General features: G+C 38.3%; 1 protein-coding gene across 3 annotated transcripts in view; it reads left to right on the top strand.

The window, feature by feature from the left end:
- Positions 1–17,313, top strand: part of LOC122540382 (uncharacterized) — a 33,117-nt gene extending 15,804 nt beyond the window's left edge. For 2 of the 3 annotated variants that reach the window (XM_087980376.1, XM_043676030.2), the window contains exons 3-9: positions 793–863; positions 2,423–2,531; positions 3,598–3,725; positions 4,939–5,046; positions 7,867–7,985; positions 8,763–8,919; positions 10,813–17,313. In XM_087980376.1, the coding sequence (XP_087836502.1) occupies positions 793–863; positions 2,423–2,531; positions 3,598–3,725; positions 4,939–5,046; positions 7,867–7,985; positions 8,763–8,919; positions 10,813–10,961 (841 nt within the window). In that variant the 3' untranslated portion in view covers positions 10,962–17,313. The remainder of the gene's footprint in view (positions 1–792; positions 864–2,422; positions 2,532–3,597; positions 3,726–4,938; positions 5,047–7,866; positions 7,986–8,762; positions 8,920–10,812) is intronic. The other variant, XM_087980377.1, reaches the window with a different exon arrangement.
- The last annotated feature ends 477 nt before the right edge of the window (positions 17,314–17,790 follow it).

Genomic DNA, 17,790 nt, shown 5'->3' with positions numbered 1-17,790 from the left:
TGGCTTGTCATTCAAGGAGAATGTGAATAACGATGCATACGTTTGCACTGTTGACACCCAGGATGTGCATTGATGGCCTTTTTAGACCTTTTCACACCTTTTGTAAGATTGTATCAATACTTTGTTTCCTTCTTTTTTATTGCTTTACATTCTCTGCAAAATCACTCAGCCACAGATCTGACTAAAATGTCCAAAAATCATATAGAAATCTGGAGAGCAAGTATCTGCCAGGGGAAGGATATGATCTTAGAGGAAATTATTTTTTACTTAGAATCTGTATTCATTTACTAATGGGAGTTTTGTTGCTTGACAGGAGCAGAATAGACTGTAAATTCAGGCTGTGTCTCTTGCTAACCATTTCTTGAACTAGTTTGTAGACAGCAAAGCCCTTTAAAGTTCTCATCCTTGTGAATCTGGTTGAGATCAGCTAACTTAGCATAGAATTTGATTGGACTTGATCAGCTGCTCTTTAGTAAGTGGATTCAGATTCCACTTCAGCATCCAGATGTAGAATATAAAACAGAAAACTCCATTTGTTCATATTTGATTCCACAATATCATTAGAACCTTTGTGTTACTGTTTTCCCATGCTTCGACTGTATATAATGCTTGAATGATGCCAGGTACTTTGACTAGCACCAACAGCCATTTAATAGTCTTCAGTCACAGTGCTGTAAGTTTAATCATAATGGACTGGTTACAGTTGAATTTAAAAAATAATTGAGATCTTCAATGCACTTCAAGTTAATCGACACAGATTCCTAACCATTTCCCATACTGTTGTTTATGCAGCGTCTCAGGAATTATTATTTGTTCATTGGCAGAAGAAGGCTCGGAAATAGTCCTGGATGCTTTACGTGCAGGTATGGTGTGTCTGAATGATAAATATAGCATGGAATTTAAGAGACAAGGAATGGTAATATTGAGGAGGTAACTTTTGCCAGTTTGCTGTAAAGGTTAAGGGACCCTACATTGGGCACCGTGGTTTTGAATCATCTAGGTAGTCCCACAGTTGATCCCAAACCTGTACTAGTTGTTTTTTGGGTTGGATTCTATGTCAGTCTCAATATGGAGAAGACATAGGGAAATGATCTGTCAGTAATGATCTTTGTGAGCCTGTCAGTAGTTTCTGCTGGAACATATATTTGGTGAGGATGAGGATTTATCATAATGCCCTGTGTTTTTATATAGCTTTTTGATTTTTTTTGTGTAATTGATTACCACTTGGTTAAGATGTTGGCATAGTTGCTTCAACCCATGTAACTGCAGCACCATCTTTGAAGGGGAAAGGGGACCAGAGCGATGTTAAGTAGAAGTGCACTGCTAACAAAAAAGAAAATTGAGATGGATGCATTATGTGATTACCAAGTTTGAGCAGTACTTTGAAATTAAATGGTTTCTAATTGTTTATTTATATGAACTGAGGTTATAGACTCAATTAGCTGATGTGCATTGGTCATTGTTTTGTAGCTTTTCAATACTGCATATTGCCTTCCATGTTAAGAAATGCGATTTCTACAGCCCTTTTTGAAAAAAAACCTTTAAGATCAGGAACTGTTCTTTTTGAAGTACAGAAGAGCTCTCCACATGCAGAAAATACGAGAACCACAAGTTGATTTTGCCACAAAGAAAATTACAGACTATTAACCCCAGCTAGATTAGTGATCATTTTAAAATTATTGAAATGTTTACTTTACATGGGTTAGAGTTTGTACCCTTAAAAGGCCACACATCTACCATTTACCTACAGAATTGATACATCATAATTTGATGGATATACTGTTTGTATGTTTATAAAACCGCATACTCTCTGAATTTATAACCATTCATTAATGCTTGCCACAAAATTTCTGTGAGGCTTTTTATCCCCTTATTTTTTTCCTCTTGTCCCTGAAGATAAATGACTTGTGCTACAAGGATTGAAAACCCTGAAGTCCCTCATTTGAGTGGCCACTGTTCAACTGAGAGCATAGGTTGTCAGGTGGAGGTTATTTGACTGAATTTATGATGGCAAATACTATCCACACTTCACATTCAGATGCACTGTCCTGCAAGCTTTCCTTCAGAAAGTTGGATTTCCTTTGCACGTTGAATGTTTTTTACCCTTAAAACTCTAGCAAACAAAAACTCATCAATTTCTGATAAATGTCTTCCAGCATCTCTTTTGCATTCCTGCACAGGATACAAATTGAAGTTTTTTACCTAAAAAATGAATGTTTTCTTCTCTCTAACTGGGTTCACGAAAGATTTTGTGTTATAACAATCACCTTGATCTTCTAGCGCTAACTTCACCAGCCTAATTTCCTGATAGCATACAATTTGGAAGCTATTTTGCTGTGTTTAGCCAGAGTGCTGTGAAATTTTATTGTATCTTAAACAGTGGTACTATGAGGTAAATGAATTTGTTTTCTTTGTGTTTCAGGTAAAGGAGTATTCTGTGAAAAGTTACTGAGTTTAGACAAGCAAATGGCTGAGTCATGTTTTGATGAAGCTGCAAGATGTGGGCAACCTCTAGTCTGTGGTCTATATAAGTGAGTAATCCCTAAAAAAAGGGATCATTTGCTAGAATTTTATATATGTGTAGGTTGTTGCATTGATAACATATTTGCTAAATCAAAGAGTAGGTTCAATGTGGGCCCAGTGCTGGCAAGATTAGATTACTTACAGTGTGGAAACAGGCCCTTCGGCTCAACAAGTCCACACTGCCCCGCTGAAGCGCAACCCACCCATACCCCTACATTTACCCCTTTTTACCTAACACTACGGGCAATTTAGCATGGCCAATTCACCTGACCTGCACATCTTTGGAGTGTGGGAGGAAACCGGAGCACCCGGAGGAAACTCACGCAAACACAGGGAGAATGTGCAAACTCCACACAGTCAGTCGCCTGAGGCGGGAATTGAACCCGGGTCTCTAGCGCTGTGAGGCAGCAGTGCTAACCACTGTGCCGCCCACAAATGGGACAGTATTAGGTTAGGATATCTGGTTGGCATGGACGAACTGGACCAAAGGGTCTGTTTCTGTGTTGTACATCGCTGACTCTATAAACGTATTGCCCAGTGTGTACAAAGCATGAAGACTCTCAACTTGTTCTCAACCTCTGTGTCGCTCCCAGATCTTAGCAAGCTAAAGGAGGGGAAAAGGAAAAAATCAGTTAGGAGTCCTGTTCCTGACCACAGCTAGAAAGTGCATGTGTAAGTACATGTGTTTGTGTGTCCACCAACTGGACTGGCCTAGCAATAATGCCTCCTGAAATCTTGGCATTTACTTAGCTTATGTTTGGAAAGTGGTGACTTGCATGTGATATTGAAAGTGGAAATTAGAAAGAAAAGACAAAAAGCAGGAAAGTCTGATATTTTATTTTATTTGTAAACATGTTCTTAAGACATGTAATATTGTTGGTGATCACACCATTTTCTCCATCGTGACCTCTTAATTCTACTCTTGGAATGCTGGCAAGTGATTTTGGGAATCTGAATGGATTTTTAAGCTTCCAAAACACAGTTTTAAACAATTATTTGCTATTCTCCTGTAATAACATCCTTTATTACTAATGTGTTGTTTGACATGAATGTCTCTTTTCTGTCTCTATGCAGACGTTTTGATCCAGCTGTGCAGTTCTTGTACAAGAAGGTTCACAATAAAGCTCTAGGGAGGATTCAACGAATAGTCAGTGTCAGTAGAACCTTCCCATCTCCATCTTTAAGCTATATCAAAAAAGCAGGTATGGACTTGGAAAAGTAAATTGCAAACAGGTTAGTTCTGTGTATCTGCAAATCTGTTGAAAATGTTGATTTGGAGAAACAATTTGAGGTAAATCAAAAAGCTGAACATATGCAATAAAACAAAAATACGTTGGCAATATACAACAGGTTGCAACATTTATAGAGGGATAATATTTCTGATGGGAGTCTGGTTTATGATGTAGCATTAACGTATATTATTGGTTTTCACTGCATGTTGAACTTGATACCTATTTTCTCTCTCATTGTGGAAATTATTCTGTGACAGATTTGTTTTGCCAACCCCTTTGTTACAATGTATGCAACCATTATCCTACTGCATCTCATTAGACTTTAGTATATCCTACTCCCAATCATTATTGACAGGGAACTATGTGTTCCTGTTGTGTATTGCTAATAGATAAGGTGTAGAACTCTCTCCCATCCTCTTCCTTCATCCCCTTCCTTTTTGCTGTCTCAGCACACTAGAAGTGCATAATGATAGAATAATATAGTGGATCATTGAGCATGTGTATTTAAATAACTGTTCATCTGGGCAATTGTTGAATTATTGCAAACAAGTGAAAATTTTACCCAAGTAAAATAAACCCCAGAGACACTTGGATTCACATTATGTGGTAATTACTGTATTAGAGCTATTGCCGGTGATGCTCCACAGTAAGATGTGAATGGTGAACAATTGGAAATTGAGCTTTGGCATCAGTTTGTTACATTGAATAATGTAGGCATATTAACACTTCTGTATGCCTTCAAGAGGGAGCTAGACTGTTTCTTGGTGCCAGTAGAAATTGCATAATACAGAAGCCAATGGATAATAAGCATACTGCTTCATATATGATCTGTCATGGTTTCAATATCACCTGAAGTAGCCAGTTAGTCTTTCTCCCTGCTTTATTGAACCTTAGCGGGCTCTTCTTTAACCTCAGAAGAGATTTCAATTCTGCTGCAGTGGGTGGTCATGAACTCAACAGCAAACTTGATGTACTAGTTAATTGTTTTCATTTCTGTTTCTTAGCTTGCTGTGTATCTCGAGATTGAACAAGATTGGTAATCTGTTCAGACTTTGTTGTCTTGTGATGTTTCAGCCTTTTCTATTGCTGAAACCTTCTCAAGACTCTGAAATCCTTATTATTGTAGCTACCTAATCTACTGTTTTATGCGGACAAATCCATTTGAATTGTTCTTTTTAAACAGGTGGGATATTCTACGATGGTGTAGTACATGACCTAGATACTATCTGCTGGCTACTTGGGGAAAACGCTCCAGATACCATATTTTCATTGGGTCATGCCTTCTGCCAAGGTAGAAACTGGTTGAAAGTTTAATAAATAGTTCTTGTAGCAAAAATCTTGTCTGCAAGTGCTAAGAGGAAGTATCTTCACAATAATAGATTTAAATCTGTTTCATCCAATTCATTTCTTGGTCTGATTTATGAATTTGAATTTAGGAAATACCTTCAAATTTAACCTTAAATATTGATCTGGAGAGGGGACGAGGATAGATGTTTTGACTTGTGACAACCCAGTTACTCTTTTGTGCACCTGATTTAGGGAGTATTTATTTTAGATATGTTTCATATCATTTTTCTCCTTGGTTAGTTCCCATGTGAAAGGTTATTGGACAAGGTGGTGACAAAATGATAATGTCACTTGACTACATTTCTGGTAATTTGGATTCCGGTCTCCTCTGGCAGCTGGAAAGTTCGAATTCGATTAAAAAATGAATCTAAAAGTGATGTAATTCACTGATGATTGTATTACAACCCATTTGATTCACTAATGTCCTTTAGGAAAGGAAATCTGTCATTCTTACCTCGTCTGGCCAACAGCATTGTGGTTAACTTTAAACTGCTCAATAAAATGACACAGTAAGCCAATTAGATAGATTAAAACTGCTACAAAAGCTGATAAAGGGAAAGAAACAGGACCAACCACTATCAATCAAGGAACTGGAAATGACACAGCAAACCCGGCCCTGTGGACCCTCCAGTGTCCTTCTGTGAGGGCTTGTTCCAAAATTGAGTGAACCATCCCACAGACTAGAGCAGACACAGTCTGATATTGTCATAATTACAGAATCATACCTCACTGACTGGGTATGTCTTGACCCACCAGCAGGATAGACCAGAGATGATGGTTCAGTGGTATATAATCTTGCCCAGAGTTGCCTTGAGAATTCTAAATATTGATTCCAGACTCTGTGAAATCTCATAACATCAGATCAAACATGCAGTGGGACAGATTTTAAACACATTTAACAGCTTAGAACTGGGCATCCAGGAGATGCTATGGGCCATCAGCAGTAGCAGAATTCTAATCAAACAGTTCAGAATTGTTAGGGTACACCTCCAGGACAGGTGGGACATGAACCTGGACCTTCTGAACCAGAGTTAGGAACACCACTGTTGCACCACAAGCCCCCAGCAGAATTATATTCAACCACACTCAGCATCCTGTGAATGAATAAACCGCCCAACAATACCATCAAGCTGTGTTCAATACAGAATGCAGTTGGCATTCCAGGAGCAGCACAAGGCATAAAAATGAGGTATCAATCTGCTAAACTTACAACACATAAGTGCCCAGCAGCCAAACAGCAGAAGCAGCATGCAATATACAGGATTAAACATCTCCACAGAGAGCTGCTCAGATCTAAGCTCTGCTGTATTGCCACATCCATTTATGGTAGTGAACAATAAACAACTGATACAAGGGGGCTTCAAAAATTGCTATATTAGTCCACTCTTGATCTTTAGTAAAGTGATGAAAGAGGTCACCAACAATGCTATCAAGTGGCACTTGCAAGTAAATAATCTGCTCACTGATGGTCGGTTTTGATTCCACGAGGGCCACTCAGGTCCTTAAATCTCCCCACCATCCCCCCCTAAAAAAAGAAAGCAAGGACAAAAGAGCTGAACTTTTTGAAGTGTGGCTGCTATTGTAATATGAAAAACATATTTTTTTTATAGACAAGAACACAATCAGCAATGGGATGATGACCTTAGGATCTATATTAGTGATCTGAAACAAACAAAAACAGAAATTGCTGGGGAAACCTGGCAGGTCTGGCACTATTTGTGGAGGGAAAATCATAGTTAACGTTTCAAATCCAGTGATCCATCTTTGGAGTTAGTGATTCTTTATTCATGCAGAACTAGTGATTCTGTATTAGTGATGTTTGTTTTGGGATAAAAATTGACTAGGGCAGGGAGGCCCCTGCTTTTTGAATTGGTGTCATGGAATCTTTTATATTCATCTGAGAGAGCAGTTAGCACCTGAAAGGGAGCACTGGTAGCAGTGCAGCACCCTCTCAGTACTGCAATGGCATGTCAACATAAATATTATGCTTAGATACCTGGAGTGGGACTTGAATTCCACAGCCTTCTCACTTAGTGTCAAGTGTGTTACCCACTGAGCCATGGCCAAATAGTGAAGATACATACTGATGAAGATTGGCACATTGGTGAAGAGGAGAAAACACAGTATTCATTCTTATTGCTATTGAGTGTCTCTTAATGGGATGAATTTGTCTGAACATTTATAGAAGCCCTCATGGTGGAATAACCTACTGATACTATGTGGCCTTGTGTGGGAAGAATTGCTGCATATGTGTGATAATATCTGGACCTTGACACCAGTGAAAGTAAGCACAGTAAGAGGATCAACAAATATTGATGGGGGTGATGTGAAGGAAGTGTGATATGACATTTCCTGCACTGCACTTGGTGCTAAGCTCAGATTAAGGGTTTAGTATGACCCCTGATCATCACAGGCTATATTCAAATGTTATATCTCCTGTTATTATTTACCGCAGTTTAAAATCCTGTTAAACATGTTGTGATTGTGCCAATTTTTAAACTTCCAAGCGAATATCATTATGTGGGTACAACATCTGTTTGAATGGTGTCTGCCACAATATCTATACTGGCAAAGGAAAAGGTTAAGAAAACTGGTGGATAAAGAAATCCTCCTCTCTTTAAAAAAAAAAGTGAATGATTGCCAGGAAGTAAATGATAGAGTTTAGAACGATTCTAAAAGAGTAAGAGACAGCTACCTTTTGAGATGAATGCAGTTTTGCGAAGCATGCAGAAGTTAACTACAACCTGTTTTCTACTCCTAATAGACATTGCAGCACTTAAGGATGCTGACACAGTCTCAGTCAGCATGAAATTTGCCAGTGGTGCTATAGTCACGCTTGATGTCAGCCAGCATTGTACACGCAGCATTGACCAGAGGTTGGAAGTAAGTCATTATCTCATTGACAGTGACTATTCGTTACATCTAAACCCTTGATAATTTTTTCTTCGTCTCTCACTGTTTGTCCTGTTTACCCTTTTATTTATTGTGCATGCACAATATTACTTAGCCTGAAAATGCTGTTTCTAACTTTGGTACAGTTTTCACAATTCTGGATTTTGTTTGTGGAAGAGCATCCCAGTGGTCAATTCTGTGATTGTCCTACATTGTTTCACACAAAGACAATTCCAGTGGAGTGAGGGCTGCTTACTGCGTAATCATCATCAAGAGTAGAAATAGTTGCAAATTATTCCCTTGCACATTCTCCCCGTGTCTATGTGGATTTCCTCCAGGTGCTCCGGTTTCCTCCCACAATCCAAAAATGTGCAGGTTAGGTGAATTGGCCATGCTAAATTGCCCGTAGTATTAGGTGTAGGGGTAAATGTAGGGGAATGGGTCTGGGTGGGTTATGCTTCGGCGGGTCGGTGTGGACTTGTTGGGCTGAAGGGCCTGTTTCCACACTGTAAGTAATCTAATCTAATCTAAACTTGGCACTGTTTAGGATGGCTGGTACACTTACCATTTTTACTGCTGCGTATGACGTACGAAAATGAATTTCAAGGTTATCATATTAGAACTGCTATTTACTCTTCCACCTGTGTATGTGCTATCCATATTTGGGAGATGGGGGTGGTAGTAATCTTCCCACCTTGAGAAGTAGCATGAAGCATGATTAAATGGCATGTACGCCAACATTTGTTTTGTTTTTGAATTCTTTTTAAGGTTCATGGATCAGAAGGAACACTAAGGATGGACAATCAGAGTGCCCTTGGAATAACTGAGCAGGGCACACCAAGACCTGTGTGTTCCCAATTGCATTATGACCGATACAAAGATGCTTACAGAGATCTGGTGAAACACTTCCTCAGAACTCTGAAAGGTTAGCAAAAGAACAGAAATGTTCCAATGTGATAGATCTATACTTTTATTTTGGATTGTAAAAGCAGTTTACTTATGAATAGATTAGTTCATCAGTAATCCAGAAACGAAGGATGGTCTTTCAGAAGATTCAGAGTCCTTAGTAAAGCTGATGTTCACCACATTCTCTGTCATTTTGTGGATTAAATGTCAGCTTGGTTTCAATACATAGCATTCTGATCTCCAGTCAGAAGATTTGTAGGTTCCAGCCCCTCTGCAATATTTGTGCTCATAATTTAACTGGATATCTCATATGCCGTGCTGCATTTTGGAGATTCTGCCTTTTGCGTGAAATTCAATCATTAAATCAAGGTTAAAGTGAGTATAATGATTCCATGATGTAATTTTATGGAAGAGTTTTCCCATTAGCAGATGATTGGTCAGTTGTTTTGTTGCTGGATAAGTCTTACTGTGAGCCGTTGGTTGTTGCAAAAGAGTAACTTTATGAAGAGCTGGCAGATTTGCCTAGCTTACGCTAGAGAATGAATTTTCTTGATTGAAAAGCAGTTCAGAAATTAAAGATGTCTCGGCTATGAAATAAAAAAAGGAAGTAAATTTTTGGAAACTAGAATCATCTTGGACTGGTTCTGGGAGAATTGAATATCTTCTTGAAGGACGGTGTAACTAATATCTGCAAAATGTGTTTTTGGTTGAATTAAGCAACAAAGGAAATGTTCTGTTTTGTGATCAAGTATAATTTGCCTGTAAATAGTGTTTAGTCCATCACACTTTTATCCCTTTGTTACAGTAAGAGACTTAAAATGTCAAATTGTGTTATGACATTTTTTAGGTATTAACTGGAATATTGAATTTATTTCTGAGTTATCAGTCTGCATTGAGATTGTTATACCATCTAAACCCTCAATTTCTGACACCTTAATTTTCCAATTCCTGCCTTTCTTTCCTTTATACCTGAGAGTACTAGGATCTGCATTTTTTTTCCACCTTGTACAAGTTGTTGCAGTGAAAAATGATAAGACTATTTAACTGCAGCGAGAACATCACAACTGAGTATTACCCTTACTGCATGTGTAAGTTTAATTCCGGAGTAAGTCACTCCAAGTTTATCCTAAATCTTAAAATTGGCTTTATAAATGCATTGCCAAACTCTCTCATACCATATAGCTTGAGGAAAGTCTATTCTTAGCTGATGTTAGTTGGAATCATATATCCCAACAAAAGTCTTTTACTTCGGCAGAAATGGAAAAGAAAACAAAAGGCTTGAATTTTATAAAAAGCATGTTTCACAACTTCAGAACATCCCAAAGTACTTCACAGATAATGAAGCAGTTTTAAAATGTAGTCATTGTTTAATTGGAAATGTAGCAGCCAGTTTGTGTATAGCTGTCTCGTACTAACACCAACAAGATAATGATCAGATTGCTTGATTTAGTGATATTGGTTGCGCATTTAAAAATGGCTAGAATTCTAAGGCGAGTTCCTCTGCTCAACCATGAAATAGTGCCACAGTTTTTTTTATGCTTACTTGAGGGGGCCAACTGAGCCTTGATTTCACATCTCACCCTATATTTTGCTGATGTGACACTTCCTCAGCGTCGGCTTAAATTTTGTGTTTCCAATCTCTGAGTGCTATTTGTACCCACAGTGTTCTAACTCGGAACATCGATAAGTGAGCCACAGCTGATAGATAAAGAATGAGTAGGTTGCAGGAGTGCTGTTTTACTGTACCCCAAGCAGAGTCCCATCCTTAAGGTGAAAGAAAGAGAGAAGCAGGGAGGAGCAATACTGATGGTGGTGGGCACTGGACTGGAGCTCAGGGTTTGACAGTTTTTTGCTTGTCGCTTACTTTAGAAACTACTTTGTTTTTGATTGATTGTTTGATCTCCTCCCTCAGGGAAGGAAGAGCCATTTATCACAAAGGAGAATTTCTTGTGGACAATTCAGGTTGCAGCGGCTGCAGAACAGTCTTGGAGGAATGGTTCAGCAGTGGATCTGCGGAATGAAGCCCTTGATGGCACTGTTATTAAAACTGAAGTGCCCTGAAAGAAACAACATAAGGCGGTTGAAGACCATGTTTAATTACAGTCTGCAGCAGTAACTCATTGGATTGGGGGTGGGGGAACAGTGAAAAAATAAAATGAACAGAGAGCTGATTCATAAACTGTTCATTCCTCTTGTGAACCAATACTTCTAAAGGAAAAGTTTTATTCTGAGTCGTGGGTTCAACTGATAGCAAGTAGACCAGCCTGATATGGATGTCAGGGAGGTTTGGGGGTGGCAGAAGACCAGGAACAGGATGTTTGAAGGAATGAGTTAACCCACTGTGCAGATTTGATCCTACAATATCCCACTGAGAACCTATTGCTGTACTAACACTCAGTAGTTGGCTACATCCGACATTGAATATTGCACAAGAGAAAGTGGGAGCTCCAACGTAAGGAAGTTTCCGTAGGATCAGTAGAAATGTATTGTATCTCCTTCCCTTATGGCCCCTCATGTCATACTGCAATTGCCTGTTTCATGTGCTTTTCAGCAGCAACTAACAGCTGATTATTCTGTCCATTATCTGTCTATGAGTGTTTTGAACTTCAGAACAATGCACATGGAACTCAGGTGCTTCTGTGTAGGTAGGCCCTCGCAACAGTCCATCAAGGCTGTGTGTGAAGGTTGTCTTTAAAGGCCTAGGTTAAATATCTATTGATTAGTCTATCATGGGATTTTTTTTTTTTAAATCTGCCCATAAATTAGAAGCATTTTTCCATGTTTTACTGACTTGATGGCAGTGCATTAATATGGGTACTGTATGTGTAACCGATTGGAGTCGGTGTTTGCACGGATTTCTTTTGCTGTACTTTAGCTGCAATACTGGCATTTTTACAATCCTGTAACTTAAATAATTTAACAAAATTTGATCTAATGTAGGTTGAAAACGCAATTTATTTAGAAATATGTGCTTTTATATTTGTAATTATTGGACAGTTTAGGATTGCTTCTAAACATGAATACAGTTGCTGGACTCCTACCAATGACACAGCTAGAATTGGGGGTGGGGAGAAGGGTTTGGATACTTACAAAGAAAATAACACATTTTTTAACTGAACAACTCAAAAATGAATGGTAATTTTTATTTAAAACTGCAAACTTTTTAATAGATATAGAGAATTTTCTCCTTTTTTGTCTAAAATGTATTGTGTGAATACAGTGAATGTTAATTTCATCCTTAACATTGCATTGCTGTTCATGTTAACTATTTAATGGGTAGTGGAAGGGCAAGGAGAAACTCCTTCTGGACAACAACAAATCAGCTTTTGTCATCCAAGTCAGAAGACCTGGGCCCATGCCAATATTTAACCCAAAGTGATCAGAAACACTGGAATCAAAAGCAGCAGAAAAAGACTGTCTGCCTTAACTAAACACAATGCATTTTCAGAGTTACATTGGTATTTTCACTGTACTGCATTTCAAGAATCTTCATGGATCAATAGATTCCACAAGATCTTTTATTTAACTTCTTTTCGAGGTGGAATCTGGAGTTGATGTTGGGGGAGAGTTTTTTGCAAAGATGATGTGGAAGAACAGCTTGATTATTTAATGACAGTAAATACTGTAGCCTGAGGAAGTGAGATATTGAACTTTGATATAAGTACCTGCTGGCATTTCAGTTCGGTGACTGTGGGATTTCATTTTTCCACTATTCTTTCATGGAATGTGGATGCTAATTATTGTCTGTTCTAATTGTCCTTGAACTAAACTAGGGCATTTTCAGAGGGCAAATGCAAACTGATCATATTACTGTGGATCTGGAGTCATATGTAGGCCAGACCAAGTAAGGTTTCCTTCCCTTACTTGGAGGTAAGATGATTACTGAACAACACAGGTTTTTACAACAATAACTGACAATTTCATGGTTACCATTGCTGAGACCAACCTTATGTTCCAGATTGTATTAATTAAATTTAAGTTCCACAGCTGCCATTGTAGGATTTGAACTTGAGTCCCCAGAGCATTAGCTTGGATCTCTGACTGAAGTTCAGCTGACCAAAGTTTGTGCATCTAGCTGATAATTTAAAGCAGGATTTTTGCCCCAATTTCCATATTCTTTTGCAACAGCATTACTGAAGGATAGGAGGTGGGCAGAGTGATATTATTGCAAAAACCACAGTGTGGGGTCCAGTTCCCTTGTGGGAATGCAGTGATATTAAATAACGTGAAAGAGAAGGAAATCAGGATTAGTTGCTATCATGAAAAACCAAAGAACTGTGGATGCTGAAAATCAGAAACAAAAACAGAAATTTCTGGAAAAATTCAGCAGGTCTGGTGGGATCTCTGAGGAGAAAGTATAATTAACATTTTGGGTCCAGTGACCCTTCTTTAGAACTTCTATCAAGTGTGATATGAAGATAATGAGAAGGTTAACTTAATTCCAACCTCTGAAATGCCCAGTGCAGATTGTGCAGCAGCTGCTGGGGACTGTTGCCACATAGCTGTATTTTCCTTATGTGGGAGGTGACGCCAATGATTCCAAATATTTAAGAATTAATACAATTTGCAACTTATAGTGCATACAAAAATTATAATTCTCATAAATAATTAAAGCCTATTTAATTTATTAAACTTTATATCTGCAGACCTAATATCCTAAGTTTGCCTTGTTATAGTGGTTGTGGTGACAAGTTAATAAACCATCTCATTAGAGGCTTCATAATTGGAGTTGTGTAGATTTTGAGAAATGTGGACTAAGCCTTCTGCTTCTCGAAGGAACATAACAGGCAACCTGAGATGCTGCCTTTGAGTACTTGCACCTACTTGAGTGACCTTGGAATCAGTGTAGCATAGAACAGAAGACTCACTGAGTCTGTGGATGTTTTTGAAGAACTCCCCAGCTTATCCTACTCTTTGACTCTTCCCCTGTGTTACTGCATTTTTTCTCCTTCTTTAAGTATTTACCCAATTCTTCTGAAATCTACTTTTAAACCTGTTCCCACCATCCAGTTCAATATTGCATTCCAAATTCTAAGCTGCTCATGGGGGGAAAAAAAATCATTTTTTTTCCACCTTGTGTTGCATTTTTAAGGGAATCACTTCTGTCCTCTGGTCATCAACATTTAAAAATGATATTTATTTACTTGATTTAAATCCTTAACAATTTTAAACACCTCTATCAAATCTCCTCTTAGCCTTTTAAGTGTTTATTCAAACCCAGCCTGGTTGATCTTACCTGAACTAGTTCAAACTCAATTTTAAAACTCAATTTTTAATTAATCTTTTTTCTCTGATGTCTAGCTTTAGTGATGTGTATTGTATTTTTTTCACAATGTTTTGTCAAAAGAAAATAATTTTGTACTTCTTTGGCTTATCCATTTCTGAATCAGTGTACTTTTTTTGAAAGAGAAATTTTACTTTATAATTAAGATGCAGGTATTTATGCTAGACCTATAAGATACATAATTGACAGCAGCAGAGCATTCTGGAAACTTCCTGAAATGGTTCACCTTTAGTGTGAACCCAGATGGTGATGTAATCTAACTGTAAGCTACATGCCTATGCTCAATACCTCCTTGTTAGCAGAGGTCAGTAGAAAGCAACCAAGACATGTGATTGAGATATATTTTGTTTTTCCTTTAGCTTTTTCAGCGGAGGGGGTGAACCCAGTTATATAGTATCTCAGCTGCTTTACTAGCTTTGAATTTGGACCTTTCTGCTAATAGAACATTCTGTACAATGTTGTGTACTTATTCAGCTATTGTGGAAAAGTAAAGAGCTGTAGAGAGCTTTCATACAGTCATGTTCATGAAGGTGCTCTGCTTTGTGGCTCCAAGGGAAATGGAACCTAAGATGCTGTTAGGTTAGTAGCCGAGGATATCTTAGTGCAAAGCTATGATGGGTAATCTTAAGATATCAAAGCTATTGATAGGAACTCCAGCTTATTACAATACTCAGATGAACAAGTGAATATGAAATTATAATCTCAAAGTTACATTCCTGTGACTGAATGGGTCATTTGTGACCCACAATTATTAGTTTATTTGAGATTTTAAGATCATTTGGCTAGACAGTATGACCACTCGGTGTCAATCAATGGGATAAATTTCTTTTCCAGATATTGATAACTGTGCACAGTATGGAACAAATTGGTGAGAAAGTTAACATTGCTCGAAAAAAGTTGTCAATGCACAAGATCAATATTTGTAACTACTCATTTCATAATATACTCTGCTTCCTGTTGTTGTGGGCTCTGACACATTATCTTTGTTCTAGGGATGTTGCTGAAACTGAGATTTGAGAATTTTTTGACATGATTTGAGGAGCAAGGTTGAGAGCCTGACAAGTTGCAATATTAATTGTCATGAAGAATGGTCAGTTGGTCTAAATTTAATCATGATGTTTCTTAAAACTGACGAGGCTAATACTGCAAGAATGGCAGCTTGCTTTTCTTGTTGGGCCCCTTTTCCCTTCTTCCAGATCACCAGAACCCATCTGAAAATTTGCATGTGTGAACCTGGAGATCACAGATTGAAAGGTTATTTGTACAGGAATGGCCATTTAGACCTGAATCTGAGATTGTCTGATCATGTGTGTGCAAGGTTGGCTGATCTGCCTATTGAGTGGAAACTTATTGTTTTTTTTTCCCCTAGACTCTACTGCCACCTAGCTTGAAGTTACCAAAAGCATTTTCAATAGTCTCACTATCATAACTTAACTCCACAGGCCGTGGATACGACATTGAACTTTCTTCATCTATTTAGCCTACTGTGATTAGATTAGATTACTTACAGTGTGGAAACAGACCCTTCGGCCCAACAAGTCCACACCGACCCGCCAAAGTGCAACCCATCCAGACCCATTCCCCTACATTTACATTTCACCTAACACTACGGGCAATTTAGAATGGACAATTCACCTGACCTGCACATTTTTAGACTGTGGGAGGAAACCGGAGCACCTGGAGGAAACCCACGCAGACTCGGGGAGAATGTGCAAACTCCACACAGTCAGTCGCCTGAGGCGGGAATTGAACCCGGGTCTCTGGCGCTGTGAGGCAGCAGTGCTAATCATTGTGCCACCCATAAACTGAATTCAAACTCCACCATCTGCCCTGTTCCATTTGCTTGACAGATTGTGCTATCCCTCTTTAGGAGGAGTTAATGGCAGAATCAGTAGATGCTCAAAGACCAACATTAACCTACAGCACCCCAGATGGGACGTGAACACACAATCCCTGGCTCCAGAGGCCAGTGCCTTATTCATTAGGCCACTCGGGCAGTACATTTACTAATAACATGTAGATGCTAATTTGTATTAATTTTTCTTGGTGACTGCAGGAAAAAAAATAAATCTGAGATGTCAGATCTGGAGAAGGGAACAATTTTCTACTCTTAGGATCCAGTATCAGTATCAAGTATTCACAAAATCCTGAATAGACTGTACATTAACTAACCCTATCAGAGGAAGTCTATTCTCCTCCTCATCCATGCCCCGCCCCCCCCACCCCATCCCCACCAAGAAAACAGCAATCCGCACACAAGTGCCCCTTTTAGAGGAGATACTAACAGCATAGTCTTACATGCTACAATCAAACTGAAAGATCCTTAAACTAACACAGTCCCATTTCCACAAACCCAATAGAATTTTACACAAGTAATTCAGATGTTTATCAAGTTTTATTTGACACAATGTCTTGCGATGTTCACTGGAAGCTGAAACCTTTCACTTTAGTGTCATTGAAGATGATGGAGAATGAAAACTTTTAATTCACAAGTGGACAGTACTGACCTTATTTCCTTGTGACGTAAAATGAGCACTTCCATCTTTCCAAGGTTTTCTTCTTATGGCTGAAGAACGTTTTTTGGCAGTCCAGCTGATTAGTGCCCTATTGTTTGGTTGTCTTACACTAACCACCTATTGCATTTATTAAGGATTTATACAGCAATTCTCTGAAAATTAGCATTGATTGATGGCATGTGTCTATGTATTACCAATACACTTCCTAATCAGATGATGTGAGGGTATAATGCTGCTTTTGAAAACAACATGATATCTTATGTAAAGGTATCAAAGTGCTATGAAATCAAGCTCAAATGCCAGTTTGCGCTGAATTAGCTTATTTCAAATGCCAGAATTTCAGTGGGCTAAAGAAGGAAACTTCAGCTACAAACTTTACTATTGGGTAAATGTGGCATTAGTGATACTATCACTGGACTTGTAATTCAGAGGTTCACATGTTCTGAACTCTCTCGGTAGCTGGTGGAATTTTTATTTAATTCTGTTATTATTTAGACATGTTCAGGTGCAGATTTCAAGTGAGGGTAAGATCTGACCTAGTTACAATGAGTTAAATAACTTGTTGACATTGTTTTTTTTAAACAATATATTAAAGATTCATCTCTTCACTAAGTACTGATGGTGAACCTGTATTTGTAGAACTGTACTGAGAAAGCGAGAGAGAAATCAGGAAAAAGAATTAAGTTCATTGTAATTTCTAGTTGAATACAGTGTGCCACAATGTTGTAATGTTAAAAAAGGGACCAACTGTATTCTACATCAGGTATATATTACAATTTTATCCTGATCAATTGGTGCTATTTCATTACTGTAAAAGACTGTCATTTCTGTAGTCATAAAAAAGATTTCAAACATGATGCATTTTAAAAATGCAAATATGTTTGGAAGAACAGTGTTTAAATTAATTCATCCGTAACATCTATGTATTTTGGACATTTCCTTATTACATTTCTAATTATCACAGGTTTTTAACAACACTTGCTATAGAAAAGTAGGGCAGCTGTCTCATGAGAGAACAACTGGTGCTGAGTTTAACCTGAGGGTCATCACATCTCAGGAGAGTTTGAGAATGCAGGGTTTTCGTGGTTCC

The sequence above is a fragment of the Chiloscyllium plagiosum genome, unplaced genomic scaffold, assembly GCF_037043375.1.
Source record: "Chiloscyllium plagiosum isolate Xiang-an unplaced genomic scaffold, Cpla_swu_hap1 HiC_scaffold_37, whole genome shotgun sequence".
Taxonomy (NCBI): domain Eukaryota; kingdom Metazoa; phylum Chordata; class Chondrichthyes; order Orectolobiformes; family Hemiscylliidae; genus Chiloscyllium; species Chiloscyllium plagiosum.
Note: the sequence above shows the minus strand (reverse complement) of the source record. Positions and strands in the feature narration are given on the sequence as shown.